Consider the following 22,063-nt stretch of genomic DNA (forward strand, 5'->3'; position numbering starts at 1 on the left):
GTTACGCAGCTACCTTTATCACTCAAAAGCACAAGCTCGTGCGTGCATGTATCCAGTAATTAAGGCTGCAAATACATCGAATTACCTCGTGATCCGCTCTGATTCCCGTAGATCCGATTAGAATCATCTTAAAAAGATCCATGAATCCTGTTCAGATTCTAAAATTGATCTCGTCCTATTTTTTGGATCAAACTTAAATTTACTAAATTTTAAACCAATTCGGTCCGATCCATAAAAATTTTAAAATTAATTTAAATTTTAAAATAAATTATTCGATCTAATTCGATCCGATCCAAATTCAATACTAAATTTGGACTCATCTGAACCCAAACCCACCCTCTCAAGTCCTGAGATTATCTCTCATACACTGTCTTGAAACAAAAGGATGCTCTCCCTACCCCAGTCTCAATGCATTTTTTGTGGCTGCTAGTTCCTGTCATGAATGGTAGAGCCGGAGCTACCTACCCATCATACCCTTTTTAGAAGGAAATTCTGTTGTAATGCCTGTATATATGTTCAAGTTAATGAGAGATAATTGAAGGTGCAGCTCAAGTACTACAGCCGCCCATCTTCGCATCTGTGTAAAAAAATAGAAACTTTGAAATACAAAAGCCAGTTCTGCAAGAAATTAATTCAACCATCAAGTTTACCTTATTTGGATCAGGGCCTAGGTTTATAAACTAAAAAAGTCACATCATAATGGGATATGCACCCCACCATGATAGATACTGAACAAGTGAGCTCACTCCCAAAATAAGATGCCACGGGAACAACCGAGGAAAACATTGAATTATCAGCGCACCCGAAACTCTTGCAAAGCAAGCTAAAGCCCAAAGAAAATTTTGGATCTAATGGACCCACAGTAGGATGAGGTGGTGTCCTCTCGCAAAGGATGGACTAGTGCAACAAAGAGCAAAAAGGAACAAACATGGAGCCCATGACACATGATTAGGTGGGAAGCCATAGTTTGAATAAATAGTAGTCAATTCAATTAGGCAATGCAGAAGCAAAGGACATGATGAAGAACTACAAACAACCAGCCATGTTAGATCTAGACATTATAAATCACATGTTATGAACAGAAGGTGTATAGCTTGCATGGAATAGAGGAAAATCCTTCTTGCTGTTTGTGACTGTTAGCGGTCAATGCATACACTGAAACAGACTGATAGTTGGACTGCCAAGCAGAGCAGCTAGGATCATGCTAACAGATGACAACAAAATTTTGATCCTCCACAATCTCAATGCATCCTAAATATTTGATCCTCCACAGTCTCAATGCATCCTAAATTTTGCAATCTATTTTATTATTATTTTTTATAACTCGAACCTGAACCGATCCAGATCTGGATCTGAATCGAATCCGTATTTCATGGATTAGGACTGGATTATATATGAACCCAATTCGATTCGAATGATTCATTGAATCAAAAAATTGGATCATGAATCCGACCCGATCCGATCTTCTGTTGGGCTGGATTTAGATCCAATATTTAGATCTGATCAAAAAATCGGATTGGATCAGGATCACTCATGACCCAATCCGATCCGATCTATTTGCACCCCTAACATCAACAAATATATGCATGCCGTGCGCTTGTATATGTCAATATATATATATATATATATATATATATATATATATATATATTGTTTGTATATTTGTATGTATGTATATATAGACTCCGATAGGTCAAGTCAAATAATTATAGGCATCCTTCCAAAAAAAAAAAAGCCATCCACAGACTAGGTAATCATGAGTTTGATATCGTAACAAGAGCATAATATATTGATTTTGGAGAAAAATTGAATACTTAAAAATTTCTCCATCTTTTTTCAACCAAATCTCTAGCTTTCATGAAGTTTAGTCCCACATTGGAAAAAAAAAAAAATGAGAAAGGAGTTTATTTTGAAGATCCTTCTCTTGGGCCTATGAAAACATGCATGTGGCCTAGTCCGGCTCACATGATTGTGCATGCATCTGCGATGTGGCGGGCCTCCATTTTGTTTCTCCGATCTTTATTTTTTTTATTTTTCAAACATTGTGTTTTATCCGTTGAGATTTGTTAAGTTGTTTCCATCCATTTTGCGATTGGTTGAGCTATTTCAACCCATTTTGCGATCGGTTAAGTTGTTTCTCACTGAGATTTGTTAAGTTATTTTCATATATTTTGTAATTGATTAAGTTGTTTTCATCTGTTTTACGATCGGTTAAGTTGTTTCCATCCATTTTGTGATTTGCTAAGTTGTTTCTGTCCGTTTAGATTGGATCCTTTGATCGTTCATCTGCTAGTCGAAGCTCTATCATTTTTTCCATGGTCGTGTCCACAAGAGAGGTCTCCAGTTGTATCTTAGGATGGATTTCTCAAGTCTGATCCCACATAAGAGTCGGAAATCGCCTTAAGACAGTACACTACACACCTCCGATCTATAAGCTTTAGATTGATTTAATATTAATTTAATATTAATATTTATTTGTTAGTTTAATTAGATTGCAATCGGCTCTCGTGGGAAATAAGATTCCTAACAATCTAAGGTGAGGCCTATTCTGATTGTGATTTAATTATTAATATTTATCAAATGGCGTGGCTGAGTGAAAGAATCGAACCCTACTAGACATGATCAGTGCCATGATTATAAGTTCTGATGTACCTCAAAACTTTTGGAAAGAGGCTCTTCTATCAGTCTGCTATATCCTAAATAAAGTTTCTCCTAAAGATAAAAAAAAATATCCTTTGAACTGTGGAAAGGACATCTTTCTAAGTTTAGTTACTTCCGAGTTTGAGGGTGCTTGGTTAAAGTTGGAATTCCTAAATCAAAAAGAGTTAACATAGGACCTAAAACTGTTGATACTATTTTTGTTGACTACTCTTTAGATAGTAATGCTTATGGGTTCTTTGTTGTCAACTCTGAAATATCTTTAATATCAAACAATATCATTATTGAATCTAGAGATGCAATCTTTTTCGAAAATATCTTTTCTTTTAAAATTTAAATTTCTACATTAATCACTGATCAACCAATCTCTTCAGATTTACCACCATCATCATCATCTATTCCTACTCCAATAGAATTAACTTCTGAATCTGAGCTTAGGAGAAGTAAGAGAACTAGGGTTGAAAGATACTTTGATGATGGCTTCTTTATCTTTTTGATAGAAGATATCCTAATTTTTTTTCAAGAAGCTATGAACTCTCCTGATGTTCTATTCTGGAAAGAGGTAATAAACAATAAAATCAAATCTATTATTGAAAACAATATTTGGATTCTCACTGATTTACCTCTTGAAAACAAATCTTTAGGGTGCAAGTGCATCTTCAAAAAAAAATTGAAGATTGATGGTACAATTGAAAAATACAAAGCAAAGCTTGTTACTCAAGATTTTGGACAAGAAGTCAGTATTGACTTTTTTGATACTTATTCGCCTGTAGCTCACATTACTACTATCCGAGTCCTACTTATCTTAACTTCCATCCATAAATTTATTGTTCATCAAATGGATGTTAAGACTATCTTTCTACATGGAGATCTTGAAGAAGAGATTTACATTTATCGACCTAAGGATTTTTCTATGTCAAGTCAAGAGCATAAAGTTTGTAGATTTGTTCGATCTCTCTATGAATTAAAGCAAGCTCCTAAGTAATGGCATGAAAAGTTTGATCAAATAATCTTTTTCTATGAATTTCAAATCAATGAATTAGATAATTATCTTTATTACAAATAATTTGATAATCAATTTATTCTTCTTTACTTTTATATTGATGATATTTTGATTCTTGTTCTTAATATTGACTTAATCAATACATCAAAAAAATTTTATCACATTACTTTGATATGAAAAATTTAGATGAAGCTGATACAATTCTTGGTATAAAAATTATTCATACTTCTGATTTAATTTATCTATTCTAATCTTATTATTTTCAAATGGTTATTAACAAATTTGGATATTCTGATTCTCCTTCTGTATCTACTCCTCATGATCCATCCATCCACCTCTTAAAGAATATAGAAAAATTTGTGAACCAAAAAAAACATGCTCAAATTATTAGTTTATTAATGTATTTATCTAATCGGACTAGATCTGATATTGCTTGTGCTATTTTTAGACTCAGCAGATATACCAATAATTCTAGTCTAGTTCATTGGACTGCTTTAAAGAGAGTATTTCAATATCTTATCGGTATTATAGATTATTCCTTATATTTTATAGGTTATCCAGATGTATTTGAAGATTATAATGATTCAAATTGGATTACTGATATATTAGATATTAAATCAACTTCTAGCTATATTTTTTTTCTAGAAAGAAGTGTTGTTTTTTGACAATCTTCCAAACAAATAATTTTAACTAGAAGTACTATGGAAGCTGAACTTGTTGTCCTTGATTCCACCGGTTCTGAAGCTGAATGACTAAAAGAACTTCTATCTAAAATTTTTTTAGGACTCATTTGGTTCGCGAAAAAAAATTTTCTTCTCAGAAAGTAACTTCTCAAAAAGTTACTTTCTGAAAAATTATTTTTTAGGAATAAAATTTTGGTATGTTTGGTTGATCATGAAAAAAAAAAAAATTTGACTCCATACAAAAACGAATCACTGAATACAGTGCGTGATTTTCTGCACCATATGCGGTGCATAAAGAATTTTGCTAGGTGATATATACTGTACGGTTTGGCCCATATAATTGTTATGATTTTTTTTTTTTTTGACATGTATAATTATTATGACCTGAGGCGTTATTTTGGTAGGCCCTGGGCTTTATGTTTTTAACGCCAATCGTACCACCATCCTTTAAGCCGTACTCCTGCATCACGCTCACGAGGGCTTTTTCTTTCTTTAATTTCACATTTGGATGACGATCGGGACATCCAGATGGGTTATTGAGTCGGGTTAACACTCAATGTTTGCATTAGGATCCGTTGACCTGAATCCAGATTCCAGATGGATATGGCCAATGAACTGATGTGATGCACCGATTGAGAAGTCCTTCTCTTCTTTAATTTCTTTTTCCTGAGGAGAGAAATAATTTTTTTTATTAAATTAATATTAAATTTAAAAAATTTATCAAAATAATATTCTTTCAAAATTATTTATCAAAATACTATCCAAAATAAAAACATCCTGTAAAAAAATAACTTTCCATACTGATTCACCGATCTGACCGCCAACTGGGGGCCAGATAGACCATAGAATGAGTCACCCTATAGTAAGACGACTTTATGAGTCGCCCTATTATAGGGCAACTCTATAAGTCTCTCTATTATTGGACGACTTTGGCCCTCACCCACTATACCACCATTTCAGGCTCGAACTTTGCTCCTTAATTGAGTTAAATAGTATTCCTTTAATACTTTCTTTTTAGTCATTTATTTAGGCATCAACTAGTTATCTTGATTATTTATTTAGAATAGTACGTAGTGCCTTCCAATTTAGATTTTAGTTTGTAGCGGCAACTTAACATGGGTTGACCCATGGGATTCTCCAAGCATCTCCAATTTGATGAAATGCTAATTTTGGCATTCTCCAAGTATCTTTATCTATTAAATTTTTTTTTGACTTTCTTAAGATACAAATTCAAATTTTTTCAAACTTGTTTATAATTAATATTGCAGGATATTTTAGAAATAATGGATAATAACTCCAACCATATTACCTGTATCAAGGTCAATAATTAATTTTTTACACAACTAACAAAAATTGTAACATGTGCTTTCAGATGAAAAAAAGAATTGTAACATTAATTTCAAAATAATATAATCTAATAGTTGATGATTACAAATTTTTTTAGCAAAAAAATATGTACAAGTATCATAACTATCAAGAGACTTATATATCAAGATATTGGAGCCTCCTTCACGCCCGTCTCTCGTAAACGTGTATCATCTCTGACCGCTGGCGTGATGGCTCTAGCACGGTATCGACTGATGGGGAGGGAGGTGATGGTATGCTCGGCCTATCAACATATGTCTGCCGTCTACTTCAAAAAATTCTCAGTTGACCCCTATCTCTGACCCTCCCATGCTGATCGACATGCTGCTCATCGGGTCAGTACGATGTGTCTCTTGGCTCACTCATACTCTGTGATATAGATACATCATCTATGAGGAGGTCGAAGTCCGAGAAACTAGGGTATGAGGTGTGCTAGGCATATGAAGAGGTACTCAGATCATTCGTCGATGGCACAGTCTGAAGTCGTTAATCCTCTGAGATAACTTGCATAGTATCAACATGATCGTCTATGACATCGGCAAGTGCTCGATCTTTACACCCAACAGTGACTGAATGGAAGCCACTTCTTACCATATGATACAGTGACGTTACCATTTGAAACTGTCAATATGAAAAGAAAAATAAATATTATTCATAAGTATAATAATAACAACATAATAAAATGAGACAAAAGTAAAATGTACTTATCATAATATCCATCATGCTATCCGAAGGACAGAATCTCATCTCGAGCCGCTCACTCATCAATGACGAGATGAATTACCTAGTGATGTCTCTGTACCACTGCAGATATAGATCATGATAATCCATTATAGGAAGCATGGGTGGACCAGCCACAACCAAATCCTCCCGCCGCTCCCATGCATTAATATGCTTCCGATGCTCTCGAACCCAATTATGACGATGCCGCCCTTGTCGATCCAAACTGTGGAGTGCGTCATGAGTGTCACATGGTGGGGGGATGCTCTGATGCATGCCAAAATATCACATCATGTGCTCTGACCAATAAATCTCAATGATGTCAAAGCAAATGAGAGGTGCGCATGTCCTCCATACATACTGATCTGATTGGCATACCTCGAGCAATACAGTCAATATCTCTAGTATATAAGGCACCCATACCATTTGATCATCGCACTGCCGATCAAGCCGTTCCCTATAATATATGATTGTATGTGGCACCGGATTGCTAGCACCAATCAGTCGAGTCCTCCACCTATCCAAAATAAAGTCACTATGTTATTGTATGAAAATATGCAATCATTTAATTATTATATAAAATCAGTGCTACTGATTACATACCTACATCCTAGTGGATCAGTCTGGTCGTGCTGTATGCCACCAAATAGATCTTCAAAACTAGCATCATCCACATCCAATGAGCTATGTCCTACTATATTACCTCCTACCGTCGGCTGGTGGGCTCCTACCCTGAGAAGCATCAGATCTGGCTGTCCAACATATAAATGCTCCCATACCCAAAGCTGAAGCAACATCAACAGTCCTGCTATCTCACATGCATCTGATTTGGTAGCCATGCAGAGCTTGCGATACAAGAAGGCTAAGGTAACGCTGCCCTAACTCAACTGCCACATATGTTGAGATCACGTAGCAGAGGTAAGTACAATAACTACACGTGGGAACCAGACTTATCGATAAATAGATAGCCACTGATAAGGTATAGAATGAATGCTCATGCATACCTCCGTATGGTCTCGTCATCTGCATCATCCGGTAAGTAATAGAATGTATCACAAAGCTAGTGAAATCTTAGTGAAGACCCCGATAACATCACCTCTGGTGGTCTAATCCCAAATAACTCCTCACATAGATCTGACCAGATAATCTATTCAGTACTGATTATGATAGGCCTATGCACCCATAATCCAAAAAGAATGACAATATCTTGCAAAGTGATCATCGCCTCCCCGACGTGCAAGTGGAAAGTGTGAGTCTCCTAACGCCATTGCTCCATCATGACTGTGATGAGGACCCAATCAAGTTATATATCATAAACTCTAAATACTCCATAAAAATTTGATGTATGAAGATATTCTCGAATCCTCTCATGTGGCCACCAGGCGTGCATGACGGTCGAGCCTTTATGTCTACAGCGTAGGGGCCTCATGTCCTCTCCAGAATATATACTGTCACTATGATGTCGAGTCTGGAGATAGAGCACGGTAGGATCAATCGGCCCCGGATGTACATCAGAGTCTGAACCAGCCATATCTGAGGCACAAAATATGAAGACGAGCGTACAATAAAGATAGTAAGAAACATCAAAAATGGTAAGAAATATTAAAGATAATAAATATCTAATATTAATAATAAGATCATTTCATAATTTTTTTAAGCGTTTGCATGACATGATTATATAACCAAAATAGTTTAAAAAGAATACAAACGATACATAAAGATAGTCCATATATCATATAAAAAAATAGATAAATCAATGTCGTTGGGGGCATCTGCATCGGTTATGCCCTATCTCCTCGCATAATTTACACTGTACAATATTTTGGTACTCCATTGTGTCCAATCATTTTGGATCTTCCTTGATTGTGGACGTCCCTTTCTTTATCTTTTTATGGATGGGTACGGTATGAGTCTAGGTGTAGTCCACTCAGGCCAATAACGTGGACCCTCTGGGGGATGGAAGGTAGGTGCATATGACTGCTCATAATATGTAATAGTATAACAGTCGTCAACGAACTGCTTCTAGTCCATATTTTTGCTGGCATATACAGCAAACAAGTAGAAGCATGAATAATGTAGTAACTACCACTTCCTACATGTGCATATGCGTGCCTCTAAGTGGACTGTCTATATATAATCAGGTTCATTGGGGCTATAATACCTTCGTCTCAATCGAATCTCATACAAATATGGTTGGTTATTGTACTTCACCATATAATGCTCCCTAGACTTCAGCTGGCATCCATTTAACTTTTATCTAATCTTATCTGTGAATATCCTATCGATCTCCCTCTCCATGCTGCAAGTACACATCTGACGCTAAACCACTTCGACAGGCGTTCGAAGGAAAGACGAACAAAAGCAATAATGGACAATGAGCGAGCCGCCTTCAACACCTTATTAAAGCTTTCAGATAGATTAGTATTCATTATTCCATACCTACATCTACTTGTGTCATGCACCAGCGATCATTTACTCAGATCGTCCAGTCGATATGTTTTTAGATATTGAAAGCAATTGGACCATATTCCTTCAATGTGTTGCATGCTTCGATCAAACTTTCAGAATTGATTTTACTTTGTAATTTGATAAAAATAAATAAAAAATACAGCATCATAGAATCGATCATTTAGGTTAGCCTCAATATATCTAAGAAATAATCTATAATATCTATATGGTGCTATCTATCCAACAGATTTATCTGAAATAGTAGCTAATATTTTTTTATGCTGGTCTAAAATTATGCCAATCTCCATATGGCCACGTGCCACATAATAGCACAAATGCCATAAAAATTATGACCAACTACTACGGTACTCGCCTTCATAAATGACAAATGCTAAAGGATAAATACTTCTATTTTCATCTCTTCTCACAGTAATCATGAGAGTACCCTTACATCAACCGTATAGATACATTGCATCGATACTAATCAGTGGATGGCAGAACTGAAAGCTCTAAATGTATGGATCAAATACTCAAAAAACTTGATGGAACACCTCTATGTTTGCCGCTGTTGTAGGAAATTTTGTAAAATCTATCACGTTTTCCTCGTTGGCACGATAAACTACAACTAGCTAAGGACCTAATATATTATAAGGCTCTGTCCAATCTCCAAACAGCTCATCCATAACAAGTTATTTAGCTATCCATATCTTTCTGTAAGATATCTCGCACTGCCATGCATCACGTACATAAGTCTAGCAGGCTGATATGGATATCTTTACCCTAACTGATCCTCTAATGATATCGACAATCATGTGTGTATCAAGCTGTGGATGATCTCGCATCACATCTATATTTAAGCATGTATATGGCCCTTTATATACCGTAATCTCCCTTCACTACTGCATCTTGGTCTGAAAGAATGCACAGAGATGTCAATTGCAAGTATCAGACTGTTTACACATGATGCTCTATTTAATCCTATATGACTCGACGATTTTAAAAGGATGGAGGGTGCGAATGGCATATTATTTCATGGCACATTGGACTTATTTTTTTGATCCGAATATCATTTTCTTGCTTAACTCTTTATTTTCACCAAAGAATGGATGTTCTGACAATGCTCCATGGGATGCAGCCTCATTATCGTCGGATGCATCAACTAGCTCAAATTCAAGAATAAAAGGTTCCTCATGTGGTGGAACATCCTCTTCTGCACTATACTCCCTACTATCACTGCCATCAGACTCTGCATCATCATCCTCATCTTCATCATTAGTAGGATTAGGATCATAACTAACAGCAGCTTTATTTTCAAATAAAGTTGTATCGACTATTGTGGTTCTCAATCCTCCAAGTCCGGCATGTGTTGCATGTGGCTGAATAAATTGTACGGGGTCATAAGATTCGTGCTCCACATGCTCCATGATAGCTACCACATAACTAGGTCCGGCTCTCGTATCATCAAATACGATGCTATATGGATATTGATATGCAGACTCTGCACTTACTATGTACTGAGAACTATCAGTTACGGATGCTGCTGGTCCACCAACGGTACATACAGAGATACCTCCGTACTCATAGACAGCTTCATCGATCATTGGAGCTACATCAAGTAAAGATCTCCATATCTCTGATTATGCAAGTAGGACAGGTACAGTCTAAGACACACTCACATACTGTTCACTACTATCCGAAACTCCTACCACTGCTAGCTCAATAAAAATCTCAACTGCTAGAAAAATTCTCAGTGATGGGATGCCAAAGATGATGTTCGTGTTTTGATCATTTTTAATAGGTATAATTAAATATTGTCCAACGATATGAATCAAAAATCTACATAGTAGGATAACTCCATAGTGATTGAGATTTCATTCGGTGACAGTATAGCAGACTCACACAAGTTCTTGGTATGTTACGTTACGGTCCACCATGATCATCTGGATCCTTCCACCATCATAATATGCATGTTAGCGTCATGACTGATCCTCCCATCCCATTAGAAGATAACAATGATAAGACTTGGATCTATTTTATTAGAAATTTATTATGAGAAGTAGCTTAATGAACATATGTTTACGAGGAGGAAGTACTTAACATTTAAAATGACTTACATAATAAATGCATTCTATCATCAACTAATAGGTATGGAAGATCCTATCCCATTTAAAAATTATATTAATTTTATAGGTCAATTACAGTAATCAAACAAAATGCAATAGAAATCGAAAGAAAATTTAATAGTATTTTTTCTTAGTTCTCTCCACACGACTGAAGATATGTAAGAAGAACTAAAGAAAAATAATATCTGAATTTTTTTTTAAATCCTCTGCGTATCATTTGATTACTGTAATTACCTATAAAATTAATTTTAATTTTCAAACTGTCCAAATTGGACAATCGATTGACTAATGTACATAATTCTTCTATCCGTATAAAAATATATAAATATACGGATGCTGTAGAATATATACATTAATCAAAAGATGGATTTATAGTTCTTGCAAATTTTTAAAAATAAACGATTGAGTAGGAAAAAATTGAACATAAAGCAGCGCAAAGCAAGAGCAAAAAGAGACTAAGAAAATACGATATCTGTTCTAATAAGAATTATTAATTGAAAATTAACAATCCAAAATTTTCATCGTAGTTAGGGTTGGAACTGGGCTGGGCCAGACCCTACCTCTACTCGAGCCCGACCTAAAAATTTTTTTCGATCTTCAGATCGGGCTTAGACCCAATGATTTTAGAAAAAATCAGGCCTGAACCCATTTCTAACCATGGACATAGGATTTGTCAGTTTAATGGAGAGAGGTTAGACCGTATAGACCTCCCCTATAATAAAACAAAATAAAGACCTCTCCCTCGAGTGCTCTCCTTTCTCAGGAGCTGATCTCCTGGAGATCGAAAAAAAAAAAGACAAAAAAACCAAAATAAGAACAAAGACCCAAATTGGAACTGATCTCCCTGTGCTTTCCTTTCTCAAGAATCGATCTTCCTGAGATAGAAAAAAATAATAATAATAAAACTGAAGACCCAAACCAGAACCGATCTACCTTAGGTGCTCTCCTTTCTCAGAAAAACCCAAATCGGAACCTAATAAAGACCTCTGATCTCCCTCAAGTGCTCTCCTTCCCCACATATCTCCCAAAAACAAGATGAAATAAAAAGAATAAGAAGCGAAAAAAAAATTAAAGGCTCGGACGAGCTTACCTTTCTGCACGTCCGTTGATGTACCTGGCACTTCCCCGATCTTCCCCCGAGCGAGAGGAGCTCTATCCCAACAGCCACGGATGGAAGATGGAAGGGCATGAGAGAGAGAGAGGAGCTCAAACATGGTAGCTGGAACCCTAGATGCGAAAGAAGTCCCTAGGGGAACTTTGTCGCGATTAGAGATGGCGTGAAGAAGCTAGGGAGAGAGAAGGGTTATAGGGAGGTTTAGTGATAGGATGACTCATATAGTCGCTCTATGATAGGTCGACTTATTGAAACACCCTACCATAAGATGACTATCCCATGTGGCCTTACCCATATGGTAAGAGGAGAGTAACTCAGCATAGAATGTCGTCATATCATAGAGCGACTTATTGTTGGACAGTATTTTGATAAAAATTTGGAAGGAGCATTTTTTGATAATTTTTTTTAAAAATAAATATTATTTTGATAAAATTTTTGAGAGAAATGGATGATAATATCACATGATCTGTCTTGTGTTAGGTTTGCAGGTGGCCCAATCTCATCTGTATTCGAAAGCTTTCTTAGTTTTATATATGATACACGCATATTATATTTTTCATTTATTTATAATCAAGTCTTGGCACTATTGGAAATGGAATGCGATATTCAGAAGAACATGGACCGGAATCCTCTCCAGTCGTGACGTGGAGTGGAGAGAACTCGTCTTCCAGTCATGGCCGTCCATTATTTGGTAGCATTCTCCAAATTAAAGGTTCTCTTATATATGCTGCAGATGAGTTAGTTGAAGTCCAGATCTTTGCTACAATGCCATCCATGCATCTCTTGCATAAGGTTTCATCGCTGCAGAAGGTTGAGAAGGACTAGTACAGTGAGTATGCTTGATTAATATAACGATCAAACAAAGATAAGAATTATTATAGGACTCCCAAATATGCATTCAACGCTGATACCGATGCAAGACGGTCGTACGAGAACGTGCAGCTAATGCAACACCCAGGAATGTAGAATTCAGCAGCTGCAACGGGCAATAGCCAACAACAGTGTCACATAAAAGGATTTTGCACCCATATGATACGGGGAATGACGAATTAGTTAGGTGACTGGGATAGCGACATTACCTTGCTGCTCCCAATCATGTGCGACACGTGGAGCAGCGACAGGTCGGAGGTTTGACACATTCACTTGGAGTCTTGGGTGAAACAAGTCATTGTTTTAGCCGATTGGCCAATCTGACAATGCTTATTCGGTCAGTGATTCAGCCTAGTTTCTTTTGAATGGAATAGGCAGGACATCATTATGACATATATTGATTTGTGATATAAAACATTTCATTTATGATAAGATGTTTCAAGGTATATTTTTTTTTTTTGATTCATGCAAATGTTCACACCACTCTGATGTAAGAGCAGTCCAGAAAATAAGAGCGCAAAAGATCCCGCAGGCCGACGGACAGCTCTCATCTTATCACCAAACCTAGTCTCTAGAGTGCTCTGCTACATACGATTCAACTCAATCTGCTACGCTGTTCACCTCTCAGTAGACATACCACACCACCATTGTAGCTGAGATACGAAGAACAGTTCCGGAAAGCAGTGGATGGGCTTCCAGCTGTCTTGTATTGTCACAGATCCATCAAATGATAGTACTAGAGTCTTCCTCAATGAAAATTCTCTCCGCCCGCAGCTCCTGTCTAACAAAGATAATGCTGATCCAGACGATGTGAAGCTCAGCACTCGAGACTGAAGGCTTGAAGAGATGGGAGCCCCCAGGCATCAACAACCTAGCATCCGGACCTCAGATGATAAATCTTGTACCATCCCTTCTATCCCTAACACTGCCATCAAAATTCACTTTGACAAATCCCGAAAGAGGGGCTCCCAGAAAATAAAAATGACCCTTCGAATTGCTGCAGGGGTAGCAAGGGAGTCCCAGTGAACGGAGGCATCAAGTGACAGGCCAGCAGCATCGAAGTGATTGAACACCGCAGCCAAGCAATTGAATAGCTCTTTCCTGCATCTGATGAGCAAGAACCTTCTTACCATTGATGGCCATGCTATTTTTAGAAAGCCAAATCTGATAGGTAATATAAACATCCTCCCCTCAGGTGAAAGTCATCCTGTTAGATAAACTCCTTCAGATCGTGCTCAAGAAGGACTCTAGCCAATGACCCCTAGTCGTCTCCCAAGACTGGCAGCCCGTCCTCTTCCAAATTAATCTGCCCTTAGACAATGCAGGATGACATACTTCATCGACTCATCTTCTAACCCGCAAATCGGACATGAAACTGGCAGCTTCATACTCTTATCTTTGAGAAGTGCGCGTGTTGGAAGTCGGTGCCAAACAAATTTTCAGAGACCAAGATACTGTTTCAAACGTTTTGCAAGGCTTGATTTATGAAAAATTGAAGGTTCCGTTAATTCCTTCCATGCTCGACACCTTTTGTTGGACCTAGTTTTCTACTGTTCGCACCCCATTGTACTGGGAGAAATAGTTCTGGCTCACATGCTGATGCGATCAAACGGGCACCACAAAGAACCAGGAGTATCATCGCAGCAGCCCGCGCGAAATGCTGCCCTATCCATCAGTACGCAGGAACCATATTCACGAGGCCCCACTGGCTTCATCTTTAGTTCTCGTCTGCCTCCCGTGCCATCAGAATGCGAGCTTATCCAATATCTCCATCTTGCTCTCTTCTTTACAGCATTCAAAATTCAAACACCAACAAAAGCCATAGAGCATCAAAGCAATAGACTACAGATTGCGTTAATCCTGTCTCCTCGAAGAGCTGGCCGTTAGTAATTCTGATAACATGCAAGATTAAAAATTAAAATACAATGAAAATAAAATTAGATTAAAATCTTTTAATCTACACATACATGCAAGAGATCACATCTCAATATACCAAGATTCCTCATAGTTTAAGATTAAGATAAAAATAAAAGAGAGAAAGATCTAATCTTCACCTTACATGGATAGATCTTCATCATAATTCGATAATCGTGGATATCTTGAAGGTTCCTTTAAAGCCGTATACGTATATGACCTCTATAAGTATCTACACGAGGCTGATCTGATCAGGAGATCCTGATCTCACCGGAATGCTAGCTCTTTTACAGAGATCAAGAGATCTTGAAATTTTTTTTCTTATTTCTCTTCTCAAGAGAACAATAGAGAAACCAGAGGAGAAAGATGGGAGAAGAGAAGGCGCATAAGCTTGAGATGTCCAACAACTTGGATGTACAAGAGAAAGAAAAAGAAGGCATCCAAGATGGAGCACGCCCCTCTCTTTATTTTTTTCTCTCTCATGCGTGAACCCTTGCAAGCCATCCTCTTCTTATCTCATAAGAAGAGGCACTGATCTCTTTCTCGTAAGGAGGCGCTTCTATGTTAAAACCCCAACATGTAGGGTTTTAGGGATAAGAGTGCTGGGGTGCTTGGACTCCTTAGGATGGAGTCCTGCCCCATATTTTCTTTAGAGAGAGGGTGCTCTTTTTATCTCACATGCTAAGGAGGCGCCCAACCTTTCTTCACGTTAAATCCCTAAGAATCCTAATCCCCTTAAACGCTTTTAGGGTTTTAGGATGTATTTAGAGGCGCATGGACTCCTTAGAAAAGAATCATGCTCCAACTTCTTGCGCGCCACGCAAAAACATGAGAATAACCATCATGATTTTGGTTGGGCATCTCTGGGGCGTGATCACTACTTGGATCAAGTCAAACACTTAGTCCAAGGTTTGGTCAAAATCCAAATTGATTTGGATTTTATAATAAGTTAAGTATTTATTGAGTCCAAACCTTTTAAATTTATAAAATCCAATTTGACTCAAACTCAGATCAAGTCCAATCAAATTAAATTTCAATTTAATTTGACTAAGACTCAACTTCAATTATTTGATCAAATCAAATAATATAGTAATAATTACAAAAAATATTTCTCCTTAACTCACTAACTGTTAGTAAGTCATCTCTTGTAACTTTTACAAATCAATCAATTTGAAATCATAATTCAACTATTCGATCAGTCAAAACTTCTTATGTATGTAACCCCATAGATTCTATTCTATCTGATAGTGAGATATGTTATGATCTGTATTTCTAATATCATTAAAACTCCTTTCAATGGATTGAAATATTTTCAACTCACCCAATGAGAATTATTGACCATTAAAATAATTCTCATTGATCTCACAATCCACCGGTGACACCTAGCAGCATATAGTAGCAATTCAGTAGAATAGAAGAAATCAAATCTCTAGGTATAGTTACCGTATGATACAGTTCTTCTATTGTGAGTTCCGACAAGACGGAGTTATTAAAAACTCGTCAAACCCCATCATCTATCATATGTGAGATTTATTCAATCCGAATTCATATGGTGAAATCTTATAAATTTTTTTTTATTATTCACTCTTTCATAGTCATGGTTTTCAAAACTTAGTTTCACAAATCACATAGGATTACTCCTTATCTACTAAGATTGATTGATCTCATCTAGGTGCACACTCTATTACTATAACGAATCTACTGCAGCCAACATATACCGTAAGGACCCATATGGCTACGGACCAAGTATACGTACAATCAAACTACAGTAATCTTATTGTGAATAGTCAAGGCATCGCAGGTCAAAGAATTAGTCACACCACTACAGCATTGAAAAAGTTACCGATGAGTGAGTAGATATTTAAGTGACTTCTCATGTTGGTCATGTTCGGTATCCTTATTCTCTAACCACCATCTGTACTTTCGTTCCAGTATCCCCACACTATAGACTCAAGACTCATCTATCTAAAGGAAAATGATCCACGCATCAATTTTATCGAATCAATCACCGTTTCCATGATGGTCCATCGATCGGAAGTAATTTAGAAATTAATCACCAATGACGTATGTCTCAAATTTCGAACTCTTGAAAATATGTGTCATTATTTTATTAATTTCTTAGACGATTTATGAATACATACACAACATGAATGAAATTAAACTATCTATTTTTATTAATAAATAATAAATTTAAATATAAAATTATATTTTAAAAAAATAAATATATCTATTAGATTAACTTTTAGGATATAGATCTGATATTGACTATTTATTTTAGAAGAAAAATTCAGTTATCATCCCTCCTGTGATAATGATAGAAGCTTCTTCCCACAGGATGACAGTACATGACTGGACTAGGGAACTTCATGGTAAGCAAGTGCTCCTTCGCATGCCCATAGTGTACCCCAAATGGGTGCCAAACCAGGTTTTTATGCGCCGTGCACAGGAATCGCTGATTCATTAAGGAATTTAATACCCATTTTTATCACTGATGGCTCGCCAAAAAGGGGACCGGTATACATACAAAGCATTTTAATTTCATTGCAAGCTGTCTCAACTGATTCCCAGTCCCATACACGTACTCATCCAGAGAGCAAGGGTGCTTGTTTCAATTACAAGCAAGCAATTAGAGATAAAATGGAAGTGCTGTGCCTGTGGGGCCTGCGTTGTCACATAACAAAGAAAATGTCTTTTTCTTGCAACTGTAGGCAGAAAGAACGTCAGCAATTTGTCTGTTCCATTCACAAACCAGTGGTATGAGCCAAAGGTTTATTGGGGAAGCCTATATGAGCTTATCTTCCTACCGCAGTCCTTTTGTCCGTCCGTTTATTCTTCTCTCGATTTCAACCTAAATGTAAACGTCACAACCCATTCGCGAGCTCGCAAAAGTGGGCGGGGCAAGATTGTCCTCTTCCCGTGAGAATAAGAGCACCCTAATTCATCAGACATGGTCGTGTGCTCCAGAAGGGTAATATGTCAAAGTTCGTTGATGGATACGTTGAAAAACAGAGAACCAATCCAGAATTCTTGATGCCCGTTATCGAAATCTCTAAAAATCCATTTAATATTGCACTAATTCTCATCATTTTCAACCTACCATAAACAACTTCCTTGAAGTAATTAACCAATAGAAGACCCCAACACGCTCGCGAAAATATTACATGCTAAAATTAAAAGTCGGGGGTTATATTTTTCGCGCGAAAGGAGAATGCACCACCCATTGCGCGAATCCGGCGCTGGATCATAGCCGCTTCAAAATCTGCGTAGGCGGATGCACGAAAAGTTTCACACCAAAAAAAAAAAAAGTAGTGGGATGGAACAACTTCTGGTACTGGAATTTACACGATTCCAGATGGGCTTGCCCCAAAAAGCAAGGGCACCCCGCGTTAAATTTTCAAAGAAACAGGCCGGCTCGTTTCCCCAGTAAGAGACTTTGAAGGCCACCAACCCACTTTTGGCTTTCGTTGAATCAAAGCTTCCGCTGCTGTGCTGTCAATTCGAAATCTCCGACTCTTCCCAAAATTTTGTCGCCGCCGTAGCACTAGAGAGGGGTGAGGGGGTTGCTGATGTTGTTTTTTTCGAATAAAAACAAGGAGGAAAGGAAAAACCTATATTTCTTTAATAAGCAACAGAGGAGGAGAAAGATTTCTCCTCCGCTACCATAAACTTGAGCCGTATGCCGAATTAATTAGAAATGGAAAAAAAAAAAAAAAAAAGGAAAAACGAAACTTCATCATCTTCGTCATCCTTGAGATCGGATTCGGATGTCATCGGGGGCGAGATTCGCTGCTTCTGGTGCTAGTTTGTCCTCTTTCTCGACGGCTACTGCTAGTTGCCGCTGCCTCCTACATATAGTCGTCTTTTTACGAGGACCAGTCGCTGACGCCGCCGGCGCTGGAGCGACGGGGCTGAAGGGCCGCGAGGCGCTGGAAGCTGCAGCGGCGCCGGGCAGCGGAGGGCCAGCAGGCGGAGCGGAGGCGAGCCCAAAGGAGGCGCGGCAGCCTGCGGGCGGCGCGGAGGCGGACCCACACGAGGCGGCGGACGCGGACGAGGGAGCGGCGGACCCGCTCCCGGGGGCTCTGCTTACGGGAGAAGTGGTAGCTGCGGAGGAAGAGCTGCCGGCGCTCTATGTACCCGCCCTGCTGCTCCCAGAACATGTACTCCGATCGGAACACCGGCGCCCCCACCGTCATCATCGTTGCCGATGCCATCTGACGGCTCTCTCGCTTTCTTATTTCTTCCTTGGAGCCAAGAGGAGGAAACTAAACTATCCACTCTACGGTGTTCGCTTACTCAAAGAAAGAGGGTGGGCGGCGAACTCATATCCTGACGGCTGGAATAAGAGAGAGAGAGAGAGATAAGGGGAAAGGAAGGCAAAGGGAAGTCGGCTTTGACTTGAACCTAATTGGAGGGAAGGGATGACCTGTGATGGCTGATTTAGAGGAGGGGATTTGCGTCGTCCGCTCCCTCATTTTACTTTCCACTTCTTTCTTTCTAAATTAATTTATTGTGTGATTGTGCCGTTTCTAGTTGCGTCGCCTACATTTAAAGGTTCCAACGGGTGCCTCTATTTTTACTTTTATCAGGAAAGCGGACGAACGGTTAGATGGAGGTTTTGATGACCGGTCCCACGATTCTCGTGTGCGCCTCTTTCTCCTCTTTCCCTGGCGGCCGTCGTTTTTAATTTTCACTCAAACCATCTCAAATGTTGCCCCACTACTCACGATGCGAACCCATGCATCGCAACGGTGAGAGAGAAGGGTCCAACTCTATCTGTCTCGGCGGTCTAGCGTTTGGCTTCCCTCTCTCTTCTCCTAATCTGGACCTCCGTATTCGCGTGGGGTGTTGGCAATCGGAATCAATTAGGGACGTACGGTGGAAGGTTCAGTTGGCACATGTTGCTTTCCGTGTTACGGATGCCTTCGTAATTAATCGGATCGTCTCAAATCCTCGGTCAACACGTGGTTTGTTCAACGCATGGTCAAACCATGCACCCTCGGCGGATTGAGTAGCTCACCTCCCTTCCCATCCGAACAAGATATTGCCCCGCCACCAGCCTACCATGACGTTGACGATCTACATCCGTTGCTCACCGTGGTCCCTCTTTCTTTAGGGTCGTCTCTTGGAGAGGTAGAATATCATGAAAAATTTATCGATTTTTCTGAATTTATTCATATTCTCGTGCTTCTATAACCCCCCTCCCCCCCCCCCCCCCCAAAAAAAAGAGGTGATTTAGTTTTGCATAAACAGCATTTATCCATGATTGCATAAACAGTATTTATCCATGAATTGGCAGAAACATTTACACACCCTCAATAAAGGTACATTAACTTCCCATCATCCAGTAAAATGGCCATATTTTTTGTTCTAAAATGCTTTCTTGGATTTGAATAATTGTTGTTTGTATATGAGTACTTATATTTTCCGTACAAAGAAAAATGATTGTATTGTGACGGATGACCTTTGCTGGCTGTTGACGAATTCAAATGAATTTTTTTCTTTGCTCACTATCAATTGATAAATATGCAAATTGAGTATAAAAACATAAAAAAAATGAATAATAGATTTATGTCAATACATAAAAAAATATGAATAAATTATTTTTTTATATAAATATTGTTTAGATAACAATCTAGACTCATAGAGACTTATTCAAGGAAGAGAGTGGAGTCCCGAGAAGCACTTGTGAGAGAAAAATTTTTGGCCAACTTAGAAAAATACAGATCTCCAGCTAAATTTCATCCCATCCAAAAGGAGTTTTTAAAAGGGGTTCAATTATTACTGCATATATAAAAAATAGACTACTAGGGCCGCCAACCCATCTCCCCTACATTGGATGCTTTCGGTCTTATAATCTATTTACAAGCTTTCCAAGCCATCTTGTAAAATTCTCCATCATCATTATAAGATTGAAGGCATGAATTGTCTGCTCTATGATAGGTAGCTTTTTGTATCTATCTTTCAAGGATTATATTGCAGCAAACCGAAGTACCTCCTATGTGCCTACGCCCATAACAAGATTGTGTTACATTACCACCCTTCCAAAGAGGAAAAGAAAAGAGAGAAAGCTCTGGATGCATGGTGAGCTACCTCTCAAATTGATTATACAATACCTTAAGAGATTGTCATTTGCATGACATGACACTAAGGTGGCAAAATATTAATCAAATGATAGGTTTAAACTAATCATAAGATTTTTGTCATGATAAAATTTTATATATGACACCACCAAACAAGGATGATTGCCAAATTATAATAATTGATAATACATGGAAAGTGGTTGAGATCATTTTAGAATTTTCTAAAGGAAATAGATAAGCTCTATCTGCTTTGATGTTGAAAAACAAAGAAATCATTTGGTTCACGAGAAGAGGGACGAGGATAGTAAGGTTGATGAGGAAATAAAAAAAAATATATTTAATTAAAATTTTCCTAGAAGAAGGATGGAAAAGTAGTTTCCCTGTTGGAATAAATTTCCTATATTTCATAGAAGAAAATGTACGTAAGACCTGGAAAAGCCACTCCCACAAACTAAAATTTGTGATAGTTTTAATATAAAAGTATATTAAAAACTATTAAAAATTATCACCATATAGAGAGTTCTCTAACTATTAAAAAATGTTAGAACTCTAAAAACCTTATCCAAGCAATATTTTTAATACCTATTTTTAAATATTTTAAATAATAAAATATTTTTAGATTTGAGAATATTTAAAATAGCTATTAAAAATTATGTATATGATGTTTTGCATGCATTTTACGTAACTTTATTAGGAGCATAAATAGAATTTTACATAATTTTTTGAAAAAAATTTTTGTTGAAAAACAAAAACTTTTCGAGAGAAGTAAATACTCAACCAAACATAAATTGCTATGCAAATTATGTTTCTTATGTAGTTTTTCTATTGGCAACCATACATGCAAAAATAAAATTATTTTTTTAGATATTATATATCTAAATATCAATTTTTTAAAAAATATATATAATTTTTTTGATAAGATAGAGAAAATATTTCAGTAAGGCAAAATGCTCCATGGAAACCAAATGAGTCTAAGATCTCTAGAAAGAGCATCCTACCATGCTTTAGGATCAACGAGTACACACGGTCAAATTACAATTTAGTCTGAAACCAAGAGTGATCATATCAAGTGGATGATTCTGAAG

At 37.6% G+C, this 22,063-nt stretch overlaps 1 protein-coding gene across 1 annotated transcript; it reads right to left on the minus strand.

Moving 5' to 3' along the window:
• Nucleotides 1-18,481: 18,481 nt before the first annotated feature.
• Nucleotides 18,482-19,361, minus strand: LOC105040141 (uncharacterized). Its single transcript, XM_029263032.2, has one exon. It carries the CDS (start codon nt 19,107-19,109, stop codon nt 18,762-18,764), a length of 348 nt encoding a protein of 115 aa, XP_029118865.1. The 5' UTR covers nt 19,110-19,361; the 3' UTR covers nt 18,482-18,761.
• Between the last annotated feature and the right edge of the window lie 2,702 nt (nt 19,362-22,063).

Source organism: Elaeis guineensis, chromosome 1 (genome assembly GCF_000442705.2).
Source record: "Elaeis guineensis isolate ETL-2024a chromosome 1, EG11, whole genome shotgun sequence".
Classification (NCBI taxonomy): Eukaryota; Viridiplantae; Streptophyta; class Magnoliopsida; order Arecales; family Arecaceae; genus Elaeis; species Elaeis guineensis.

What these genes read in the sequence shown, in the direction of transcription:
- LOC105040141 (XM_029263032.2), bottom strand. Translation starts at nt 19,109, where the DNA reads ATGGCATCGGCAACGATGATGACGGTGGGGGCGCCGGTGTTCCGATCG.